This window comes from Somniosus microcephalus, chromosome 2 (genome assembly GCF_052327205.1).
Source record: "Somniosus microcephalus isolate GS21.2 chromosome 2, FLI_Smic_1.0, whole genome shotgun sequence".
NCBI lineage: Eukaryota > Metazoa > Chordata > Chondrichthyes > Squaliformes > Somniosidae > Somniosus > Somniosus microcephalus.
In genome coordinates, this window is record NC_140988.1 from 179,184,104 (window position 1) to 179,197,047 (window position 12,944).

The 12,944-nt window shown below is 45.6% G+C and overlaps 1 protein-coding gene across 2 annotated transcripts in view; it reads left to right on the top strand.

Annotated features, from left to right (window-relative positions):
* Positions 1-12,944, top strand: part of LOC147123138 (PACRG-like protein) — a 73,121-nt gene that overhangs the window by 52,652 nt on the left and 7,525 nt on the right. For both annotated transcript variants that reach the window (XM_085967626.1, XM_085967634.1), the window contains exon 5: positions 8,737-8,871. In XM_085967626.1, coding sequence (XP_085823752.1) covers positions 8,737-8,871 — 135 coding nt within the window. The remainder of the gene's footprint in view (positions 1-8,736; positions 8,872-12,944) is intronic.

Consider the following 12,944-nt stretch of genomic DNA (forward strand, 5'->3'; position numbering starts at 1 on the left):
AATCGCCACAAGTAAAACGACACCGTACCATCCCATCGGTAACGGACAGGTTGTGAGATACAATGCTATCATTTGGAATGCTGTTCGTCTTGCGCTGAGGTCACGCAACCTATCAGACCAGCAGTGGGAAACTATGCTCCCTGACGCGTTACATTCCATCAGGTCTCTCCTTTGTACGTCTACCAATGTCACACCTCACGAGCGATTCTTCAGCTTCCAGCGTCGCTCCACCCATGGGACGTCTCTACCGTCATGGTTGGCAGCTCCCGGCCCCGTGCTGCTCCGAAGATTCGTCCGATCATCTAAAAACGATCCTCTTGTTGACGAGGTAGAACTCATGGACGTCAATTCCACGTATGTGCACGTGCGGTACCCTGATGGCCGGGAGGCCACCGTTTCGCTCCTGGACCTGGCTCCCTGTCCAGCCGGTTCCACAGACCCAACTGATAGAGGGACCAATGGGGATGATGCCGACACTCTGCGCTCCCCTGAAGATGACGCCCTACCTGGGACATCGAGAGATCTGCCAGCTGCCCCACCAGATCCACTCGGGGAGCCGAGCGCTCCCCGTGGGATGGCCACCCGAGGCCAGGACGCCGGTCAATCCCCGGCTATCAAACAGGATGAAGCCAGTTCTGCGCCTGTGGGGACCCGAACCCGGAGTCACGATCTCCCCAGTCTCCCTCGGGTCGATCAGAGCAACACAGGCCCTGTCGATCCACCGGTACGGATCAAGCGGCCCAGGGACCAAGACACGGCCCGGGGAGACGTGCCTTCTAGCCATAAACAAAAATCTAAAAGACTGCGGCTATTCGTGGTCCGCCTAATCCGTTAAGAGGAAGTCGTCGGACTTCCAAATCTTTTAGACAGGAAGAATGTTATTAATCTCATCATCATCAAGAAACTACTCATGAAATAACGCTGGACGGCCAGCTGGTGGCGCCATCCAAGAAGTATAAATACTCGGGTGTGGGCCCAGCTTGCAGGGACATTGTGTAAGACAAGGAACTAGTGAAGTACAACTAGACCTCCATGTTCTGAAACAAGTTGATTAAAGCCTTGCTTTATGCTCAAACCAAGTGCGTAGTGAGTTTTATTATGTCACTATGTTTATCTCATCTAATATTTCACACTCCTCCTTAACTACAATGTCTGCATCGTCCCTTTCTTTTGTGAAGACAGATTCAAAGCATTCATTAAGAACCATACCCACATCTTCTGCCTCCATGCACAGGTTACCTTTTTGGTCTCTAATAGGCCCTACTCTTTCTTTAAGTTATCCTCTTGCTCTTTATGTATTTATAAAAGATCTTTGGGTTTTCTTTGATTTTACTTGCCAATATTTTTTCATGCCCTCTCTTTGCTTTCCCAATTTCCTTTTTAATTTCACCCCTGCACTTTCCATACTCCTCTAACCTTTCTGTAGTATTTAGCTCTCGGTATCTGACATAAGCTTCCCTTTTTTGCCTTCTACCCTGCATGCCCCTTGACATCCAGGGGGCTCCAGATTTGGGAGTCCCACGTTTTTTCTTTGTGGTAACATATTTGCTCTGAACCCTCACTATCTCCTCTTTGAATACCTCCCACTGCTCTGACACTGATTTACCTTCAGGTAGCTGTTACCAGTCCACTTTTTCTAAATCACATCTCAGCTTAGTAAACTTGGCCTTTCCCCAAAACCTTTACTCCTGCTCTATCTTTGTACTTTTCTATAACTACACTAAATCTAACTGAACTGAATAAGGTGGAAGATGGAGTAGAATATGGGGAAATGTGAGGTTATTTATGTAGGAAGAATAGGAAAACAAATGGCGAGAAACTATTAAATGTTGGTGTTCAGAGAGATTTAGGTGTCCTCGTACATGAAGCACAGAGAGTTAGCATGCAGCTACAGCAAGCAGTTAGGAAGGCAAATGGCATGTTGGCCTTCATTGGAACGGGGTTGCAGTAAAAGAATATGGAAGTCTTGCTACTATTGTACAAGGCTTTGGTGACCACACCAGGAGTACTGTGTACAGTTTTGGTCTCCTTACTTGCCTTCGAGGCGGTGCAACAAAGGTTCACTAGATTGATTCCTGGGATGAGAGGGTTGACCTATGAGGAGCGATTGAGTAGATTGGGCCTATACTCTGGAGTCTAGAAGAATGTGAGGTGATCTCATTGAAACAGCTAAGATTCTGAGAGGGATTGACAGGGTAGATGCTGAGAGGTTGTTTCCCTGACTGGAGAGTCTAGAACTAAGGGGCATAGTCTCAGGATAAGGAGTCGGCCATTTAAGACTGAGATGAGGAGGAATTTCTTCACTCAGAGGGTTGTGAATCTTTGGAATTCTCTACCCCAAAGGGCTGAGGATTCTGAATCGTTGAGTGTATTCAAGGCTGAGATAGATTTTTGGAGTCTAGGGGAATCAAGGGATATGGAGATCGGGCCAGAAAGTGGAGTGGCGGTCGAAGATTAGCCATGATCTTACTGAATGGTGGAACAGGCTTGAGGGGCCGTATGGCCTACTCCAGCTCCTAATTCTTATGGTCTTATGAATGCTTATAGTTACAGTTTTGTAAATACTTGCCTGCATTATTCCTTTAAAAGCTATATGGTTGACAAACTCTGTTTTAAGATGTAATGTGCTAATACCAATAATGTAAACATAGAATCATAGAAAATAGGAGCAAGAGTAGGCCATTCGGCCCCTCGAGCCTGCTCCGCCAGTCAATGAGATCATGTAAGAAGTCACACAACACCAGGTTATAGTCCAACAGCTTTATTTGAAATCACAAGCTTTCGGAGCGCTGCTCCTTCTTCAGGTGAAGTGGAGAAATGCATAAAGACACAGCTTATATAGTCAGAGAATCATGTCAGATGTTTACAGGTAACCTTTCCAACTGCCATTTATCACACCTCAGCAGAGAGATAATCACAGCAGTCAAAGGTGTGAATGGTGTCCAAACAGGTCAGTCAGGGAAACATTACATCAAAGAAGAATGAGGTGGGGTCACAAGGGGTCAAATATTGCAGATGCTGGGGTCTGTATGAAAAACAAAAAAACACAAAAAACATTTTTTTGGGCTGGAAATCACAGCAGGTCTGGCCGCATCTGTGTAGAGAGAACAAGCCAATGTCGACTCGAGTCTGGATGACCCTGCATCAGGTGGGGTTACATGTAGTGTGACATGAACCCAAGACCTCGGTTGAGGCCGTCCTCATGGGTGCGGAACTTGGCTATCGGTTTCTGCTCGACGATTTTGCGTTGTCGTGTGTCTCGAAGGCCACCTTGGAGAATGCTTACCCGAAGATCGGAGGCTGAATGTCCTTGACTGCTGAAGTGTTCCCCGACTGGGAGGGAACACTCCTGCCTGGTGATTGTTGCGCGGTGTCCGTTCATCCGTTGTCGCAGTGTCTGCATGGTCTCGCCGATGTACCATGCTCCGGGGCATCCTTTCCTGCAACGTATGAGGTAGACAACGTTGGCTGAGTCACATGAGTATGTACCATGTACCTGGTGGGTGGTGTCCTCACGTGTGATGATGGTATCTGTGTTGATGATCTGGCATGTCTTGCAGAGGTTGCTGTGGCAGGGTTGTGTGGTGTCGTGGTCGCTGTTCTCCTGAAAGCTGGGTAATTTGCTGCGAACGATGGTCTGTTTGAGGTTAGGCGGCTGTTTGAAAGCGAGTAGTGGAGGCGTGGGGATGGCCTTAGCGAGGTGTTCGTCGTCATCGATGACATGTTGAAGGCTGCGAAGAACATGGCGTAGTTTCTCCGCTCCGGGGAAGTACTGGACGACGAAGAGTACTCTGTTGGTTGTGTCCCGTGTTTGTCTTCTGAGGAGGTCTAATTACCCAGCTTTCAGGAGAACAGCGACCACGACACCGCACAACCCTGCCACAGCAACCTCTGCAAGACATGCCAGATCATCAACACAGATACCATCATCACACGTGAGGACACCACCCACCAGGTACATGGTACATACTCATGTGACTCGGCCAACATTGTCTACCTCATACGTTGCAGGAACGGATGCCCCGGAGCATGGTACATCGGTGAGACCATGCAGACACTGCGACAACGGATGAACGGACACCGCGCAACAATCACCAGGCAGGAGTGTTCCTTCCCAGTCGGGGAACACTTCAGCAGTCAAGGACATTCAGCCTCCGATCTTCGGGTAAGCATTCTCCAAGGTGGCCTTCGAGACACATGACAACGCAAAATCGTCGAGCAGAAACTGATAGCCAAGTTCCGCACCCATGAGGACGGCCTCAACCGAGATCTTGGGTTCATGTCACGCTACATGTAACCCCACCTGATGCAGGGTCATCCAGACTCGAGTCGACATTGGCTTGTTCTCTCTACACAGATGCGGCCGGACCTGCTGTGATTTCCAGCCAAAAAAAATGTTTTTTGTCTTTTTTTGTTTTTCATACAGACCCCAGCATCTGCAATATTTGACCCCTTGTGACCCCACCTCATTGTTCTTTGATGTAATGTTTCCCTGACTGACCTGTTTGGACACCATTCACACCTTTGACTGCTGTGATTATCTCTCTGCCGAGGTGTGATAAATGGCAGTTGGAAAGGTTACCTGTAAACATCTGACATGATTCTCTGACTATATAAGCTGTGTCTTTATGCATTTCTCCACTTCACCTGAAGAAGGAGCAGCGCTCCGAAAGCTTGTGATTTCAAATAAAGCTGTTGGACTATAACCTGGTGTTGTGTGACTTCTTACATTTGTCCACCCCAGTCCAACTCCGGCATCTCCACACCATGGCTACTATCGACACCACAAACTGCCGGCTCAAAGTGGAGAGGATCTCCAAGAAGATTGCGCATATCGACACAGACATCAAGTTTCTACAGAGATGCAAGAAAGCAGACAAGATCCCGAAAGGACTACAGATCACTAACCCACTCAAGTCGACCTACAACACAGACTACGCTGAGAGACTCTGCCGTCGTACCTCTCGCACACTCCTCAACCATCTCGTACACCAGCTCTACAGCAGACGCCGCAACCTCGAAACCGAGATGGAGTCCATGTTCTCAGCCTGTGCTCAGGATGCAGCAGACCAGCTACGAGACACCGCCAAACAAACAAGGCAACGGAACTACGCTACCTACATGCACACCAAGAACAGGAAGCTTGAGAAACTTGGCATCACCAGCAGCAGCAACCAAGCCTCCCCCGGTACCACGGTTGAAACCACAGGGAAATCCATCGTCAACCTGTCCGACCACACCCTTCAACCAGACGAAATTGAAGTTCTCAGCCGAGGGCTCAATTTCTGCCCCACCACCAAAATGGACCCCATCGGTCTCGCGGCAGACACAGAGGAATTCATCAGGAGAATGAGGCTCCGGGAATTCTTCCACAAATCCCAAGATGTCAGCAGCGAACCCAATGAGACAATCAATGATCCGGAACAGCAGACAGAGGGATCCGCAGTGCAGCTACCGAAGAAGAAAGAGTCAAATTGGACCCCTCCGGAGGGTCGCTACCCTAAGCTCGACATGTATGCTCAAGCTGTCAGGAGATGCATCAACGCCAGATTCATCAGCCGCACTCACAAGACAGTCCAGAATGTCACCCAAGCACAACGCAACGCCATCCACGCTCTCAAGACCAACTGCAACATCGTCATCAAACCAGCAGACAAAGGAGGTGCCATCGTCATACAGAACAGAACGGACTATTGCAAAGAAGTATACCGACAACTGGACAACCAGGAACACTACAGAAGACCTCCTCAGAAGTCAAACACGGGACACAACCAACAGAGTACCCTTCATCGTCCAGTACTTCCCCGGAGCGGAGAAACTATGCCATGTTCTTCGCAGCCTTCAACATGTCATCGATGACGACGAACACCTCGCTAAGGCCATCCCCACGCCTCCACTACTCGCTTTCAAACAGCCGCCTAACCTCAAACAGACCATCGTTCGCAGCAAATTACCCAGCTTTCAGGAGAACAGCGACCACGACACCACACAACCCTGCCACAGCAACCTCTGCAAGACATGCCAAATCATCAACACAGATACCATCATCACACGTGAGGACACCACCCACCAGGTACATGGTACATACTCATGTGACTCGGCCAACGTTGTCTATCTCATACGTTGCAGGAAAGGATGCCCCGGAGCATGGTACATCGGCGAGACCATGCAGACACTGCGACAACGGATGAACGGACACCGCGCAACAATCACCAGGCAGGAGTGTTCCCTCCCAGTCGGGGAACACTTCAGCAGTCAAGGACATTCAGCCTCCGATCTTCGGGTAGCATTCTCCAAGGTGGCCTTCGAGACACGCGACAACGCAAAATCGTTGAGCAGAAACTGACAGCCAAGTTCCGCACCCATGAGGACGGCCTCAACCGAGATCTTGGGTTCATGTCACGCTACATGTAACCCCACCTGATGCAGGGTCATCCAGACTCGAGTCGACATTGGCTTGTTCTCTCTACACAGATGCGGCCGGACCTGCTGTGATTTCCAGCCAAAAAAAATGTTTTTTGTCTTTTTTTGTTTTTCATACAGACCCCAGCATCTGCAATATTTGACCCCTTGTGACCCCACCTCATTGTTCTTTGATGTAATGTTTCCCTGACTGACCTGTTTGGACACCATTCACACCTTTGACTGCTGTGATTATCTCTCTGCCGAGGTGTGATAAATGGCAGTTGGAAAGATTACCTGTAAACATCTGACATGATTCTCTGACTATATAAGCTGTGTCTTTATGCATTTCTCCACTTCACCTGAAGAAGGAGCAGCGCTCCGAAAGCTTGTGATTTTAAATAAAGCTGTTGGACTATAACCTGGTGTTGTGTGACTTCTTACATTTGTCCACCCCAGTCCAACTCCGGCATCTCCACACAATGAGATCATGGCTGATCATCCAAACTCAGTATCCTGTCCCTGCCTTCTCCCCATATCCCTGGATCCCTTTAGCCTTAAGAAATATATCTAACTCCTTCTTGAATATATTTAATGAATTGGCCTTAACTGCCTTCTGTGGTAGAGAATTCCACAGGTTCACCACTCTCTGAGTGAAGAAATTCCTCCTCATCTCTGTCCTAAATGGCTTACCCCTTATCCTTAGACTGTGACCCCTGGTTCTGGACTCCCCCGTCATCGGGAACATCCTTCCTGCATCTAGTCTGTCTAGTCCTATTAGAATTTTATAAGTTTCAATGAGATCCCCTCTCATTCTTCTAAACTCCAGCGAGTATAAGCCGAATCGACCCAATCTCTCCTCATACGTCATTCCTGCCATCCCAGGTATCAATCTGGTGAATCTTCGCTGCACTCCCTCCATGGCAAGAACATCCTTCCTCAGATAAGGCGACCAAAACTGCACACAATACTCAAGGTGTGGTCTCACCAAGGTCCTGTACAACTGCAGCAAGACATCCTTGTTCCTGTACTCGAACCCTCTCGCTACAAAGGCCAAGATACCATTAGCCGCCTTAACCGCCTGCTGCACCTGCATGCTTACCTTCAGCGACTGGTGCAGAAGGACATCCAGGTCTCGTTGCACTTCCCCTTCTCCCAATGTATTGCCGTTCAGATAATAATCTGCCTTCCTGTTTTTGCCACCAAAGTGGATAACCTCACATTTATCCACATTATATTGCATCTGCCCAATCACCCAACCTGTCCAAATCATACTGGAGTTTCTCGGCATCCTCCTCACAGCACACACGCCCACCCAGCTTTGTGACGTCTGCAAACTTGGAGATATTACATCTAGTTCCCTCGTCTAGATCATTAATATATATTGTGAATAGCTGCGGTACCCCACTAGTCACTGCTTGCCACTTGGAAAAAGACCCGTTTACTCCAACTCATTGCTTCCTGTCTGCCAACCAGTTCTCTATCCAAGTCAGTACCTTGCCCCCAATCCCAAGTGCCTTAACTTTACACGCTAATCTCTTATGCGGGACCTTATCAAAAGCCTTCTGAAAGTCCAAATACACCACATCCACTGGTTCTCCCTTATGTATTCTACCAGTTACATCCTCAAAATATTCCAGTAGATTAGTCAAGCACGATTTACCTTTTGTAAATCCATGTTGAGTTTGTCCGATCTCGTCATTGTTTTCCAAATGCTCTGCTATTACATCTTTTATAATGGACTCTAGCATTTTCCCCACTACCGATGTCAGGCTTACCAGTCTATAATTCCCCGTTTTCTCTCTACCACCTTTTTTGAATAGTGGGGTAACATTAGCTACCCTCCAATCCATGGGAACTGTTCCAGAATCTATAAAATACTAAATAGATGTTATAACAGTGTTAAATACTTGTTAAAGTGTTTCATGTTTGTATTCCATTAAAATAGAGGTATTGGCCCGGATTTCGCAGTCAGCAGGGACGCGACAGCGATCGCCACTGACCTCTAAGAAAGCTGCGCTCAAAGATCTCGTGATCCGGGCCAATGAAGCAACCTTGGTGATAAATCCTCTGGAGAAAGTCTACTATTTTAGTTATCAAGCATCTTCTCTTGCACCCAGCATAATATTGCAACAGAAGTTTGTGTAGGATATCTGTCTGCATAGTGCATCGCCTACTAAAATGTATAAAATGCTAACAAAGTCTTAAAATTGTTTGACCACTGGGTGGAGTTGTTGTATTTTAAGGAAAATGCCTTGCTGAATCAAAAAACAAATTATGTTTGAAAAAGCCATTCTCCAGCTTTACATCATTTTTGCCTGTTTCCTTACATAGGGATTAAGAGAAACCAAACACCCTTACACGTTTGTAGCCAAGGAGGGTTTCAAAGAATTGCTGGAGGTTGAAGATGCTGCTGCAAAAGCTATTCCACTAGTTCCAAAGGTGGTTCCAAAGTTAAAAGCTGCTCTAGTAAGTTTTTCAGTAGAACTTTCACAAATGACAAAGTTAGTCATACTAATAACGACCGACATTCTGCATTTCCGTAATTTTATATATATTCCAGTTGGGTATTTTGTTGGAATTGGGATGTGAACATACAGCAGCTTTGGCTCTACTGCAAAGTATTACAATAAAACTCCTACTAAAACATTCATTACCACAGAAGCCAATATAGCATCAAATTCAAATTTATAGCCACTCATTCTTTTTTCATAGTTTTATGTTGAGTATAATCCCAATAAAATATAAATGTCTCTGTATTTCCAACTTGTGGTACATCTGGGCTTGTTTACTAATAGCTTATTTTAATTAACCTAATTTCCACTCTAAAAACTAAACCTAAGGCCAGAAAATGAATACAAAACATGTGTAGTGTTAATAACCACAGTTTTTGGGAAACATTATTTTGGCATTTTAATTCCTAAATAGACTACAGGTCAAAGATTTTTAAAAGATATATATTTTATGTTTGACAAAATAATGTAGGGATTATATGCACGTGTATGCAACAGAATTATGGGCCCATAGTATGGCTCTATATTTGTGATAGGCCTGGCCAGAGGGGTATGACTCCATATAAGGCTAATGTTTGGATTGAAGGTCAGCCACTAAGCTTATGGGTGCATGCAGGTGTAACAGGTATAGCTACAACTGTGCGAAACTGAAGTTTGGGCTGAAGAGGGTGTGTTTGTAAGAGTGATGAGGGTGTAGTTGTGTGTAACTGAGGTTATGGCATGTGTGAGGAACTAGGATTTTGGCTGAAAGGTACAGATACACGTATGTGTGATGGACAGTTCTACTCCCTGTAGAGCGCAAGTCCAAAAAACGGTGCAACAACTTACACTTTTCTAATGCTTGTCAGATTATAGCTTCTCTTCATGCTCCCGCACGGTTGTTTCTGGAGTCTCCCAAGGACTATCCTTGGCCCCCTCCCATTTCTCATCTACATGCTGCCTCTTGTCGACATCATCCAAAAACACGTCAGGTTCCACATTTACACTGACGACACCCAGCTCTACCTCACCACCACCTTTCTTGACCCCTCCACTGTCTCCGATTTGTCACGCTGCTTGTCCGACATCCGGATCGGCAGAAATTTCTTCCAATTAAATATTGGGCAGATTGAAGCCATTGGCCGTGATTTTGCCGGTGCTCAGCTGTGAAATTTTAAATGATTTCCTGATGTTGGGTCTGCCAGTGCTGAGCAGACCCGACAGGCAATGGCAGGGGACCCAATTCAAATCATTAGTGGCTTGTTTACAGCCACTTAACAATGCTTTTTCCCCAGCTTTTTGAATTTGACAGGTTGCCCACCAGTTTCCCGCTGTGCCTAGACATCGTCTGTGAAGCTGGGACGGGAGGTCACAGCTGATGTGTTGACAGCTTCAAATGTCAAGTCAAAGCTCCCAGCTGATTGAGAAATGTTCCCTTAACCACTAGCTTCTCTAAACTGCATTTCCACTACAGATTCAGAGTGCTGCAAGTCTTTACACAAGTCTCCATCCAGTCTGACCTCATTACCTCTGCCATCATTGACAAATTGCTTCTGTCATCTCTACTTCACCTGCCATCTCTACTTCATCTGCCATCTATTCCATCAGCATGGGTGCACTTTATACTCTCTCATCTTGGTCCTCAGAATCTGACCACGATCAGCCCCAACACAGCATCTCCAGGCACACCAGCAGCACGAACATCAACACCAACCTTCTCCGCAATCCCCTGATGCTGCACAGGACAGAGCGCATCAGCACCCGACCATATTGCTGCCCGGGACGCCAGGGATGGCCTCACCATGGCCACATTTACTTCACTTGATGCTGCACATCCTGGCTGCCACATGATGTGCCAGGTTGGCACCACCCCACACCAACACCATAAAGCATCCCTACAATGCCCAAGCCATTGCTTTCACACTCATCACCATTACGGGGGGTACCGTTATGTCTCACCATTCACTGCAACTCACTAAGCCACTTCCAAAGGTGCACACAAATCTGTCCAAGAACGCAAAGTGTTGAAAATAAAGATTTCAATATTTGACAGTGCATTAACAGAAACGTCACATGAATATTGGCTAAAATATCTAAGTGCCTACCCTTGTGTGTTGCTGGTTGGTATGATTGGACTAGGATGAGAGTGATTGTGAGGGGTGGCTAGTGAGATGGGGAAGTGATGATGTAGGTGGAGAGGGATGGAGCTTCAAGGTAAGTTGGTGTGAGTAAGGATGTGTAGGAGTAGGGTAGGGAAGGCAGAGTGATGGGGATGTGATGAGTGGCACAGCAGGATGAGGTTGAGTGTGGCTTTGCAGTAATGCTTCTTAAAACCTACCACTGTCCTAATATCTTCTTATGTGGCTTGCTGACAAATTTTGTTTGATAACACTCCTGTGAAGCTCCTGGAGGCATTTTACTACATTAAAGGCACTATATAAATGCAAGTTATTGTGAAAAAAGTGCTTTATTAGCAAGGGGATTGTTGGACACTCAGCAGGGAATAAAGGAAAATACCGGAAAGACTGAATGCACAGTTTGTAGGAGACTTTTAAGGCCAAAAACAGTACTTTACATTTACTGTGCAGAATTGTTGCTCTCATTTTAGTTTAAAATAAATAAAATGGCATTACTAGCTCAAGTTGTTAAGACCCACTTTAAAAGGTGCCTTCCGAGGTTTCTCTGAACGCAACAATGTGAATACTTGATGCCAGGCTGTGGACATGCAGAAGGCTCAGCCCAGCTGTGCAGATCAGCAAAACACGTTTGTGCACATTAGTCTGTGTGGGTCTTGCCCAGCTATTGGAGAAGGTCCATAATCAGAAATCAAAGCTGTGCTTTGTGTCTTTCAAATAAGTACAGAAAATGGATCTAGAAGCTGTTAGAAATCATAGCTTTTGGGAACCGGGAGTTTGGCAGCTCTTTTATTTGCAAAAGCCAGCAATATGTAGATCTTCTTTGTGATCAATTTGCTACTGTTAATAAGTGATGTTAATTTCTAATTCATTTCATTGCTTAGCTCTTGCAATAAAAAATGCCAGTATAGGTGCAGTTATCACAGTAAAACTGTTAAGCAATGGTTCGCGTGTTAGGATCGAGTTCTGCCAAACTGAAACCATCCTGCAGCTATTCAGGATTTAATATCTTATTTTCAACAGAAGAATTAGTAGATCTAATTTCTTTGAAGACTTTTTCTAAAATTTTTTTGAAAAAAGTTTATTAGTGTACACAAGCAAAACTCCTTCCTCCATTTCTTATGTTTTTTTCTTTCATGTATGTGTTAAACTAATCATAATAGATGACCCTTAATGGAACCACCTGACATTGAATTCTTACATCATCACGTAGTTGTTACATTGTCAACATGAGTGAGGGTGGTAGGTTGTGGGCTGTGAAACTCCATCATGTCATGATAGGGACTTCTTTGAGGAAGTGACAACCCAAGTAGACTGGTAAGTTATGACATAGTGTACCTCAACTTCCAAAAGGCTTTTGATAAAGTTCCACATGAAAGATTATTAATTAAACTCAAAGCTGTGGGAATGGATCAGAAACTGGCTGAAGGCTGGAAAACAATGAGTACTCATTAGAGCAGTTATGTCAGAGTTGGGGTGGGGGAGACGTACTTGGTGGGGTACCTCAGGCATGGGTTCAAACTCATAAGAGGTAATTTTAGGACTGGTTTCAGGAAATTATTCTTCACAAAACGTGACTAATGTGTAGGAAAAAATCCAGATAGTGTAATGGAGGCAAAAACCATGAAATCATTTTAGAAACAATTGGATGCCACAATGGGTTAGTACCTCTCTGGATGGATGAATTTACTATTAAAAAAAAACTTCCTGGCATGGTGTTATTGGTTTATATGAGACTGAGGCACGAACCAATGATATAACTGGTGTATGTGAGAGAAATGGAAGTTTCACATAATTTAGGTTTGGTGCTGTTTGGATTGATGGCAATATATTATTCCCTTATTTAAAAAAAATACAGTGCTCATTAACTCGTGCTAAAATGAGTTTTTAAGTGTTTCTGCTTTATTACACAGTG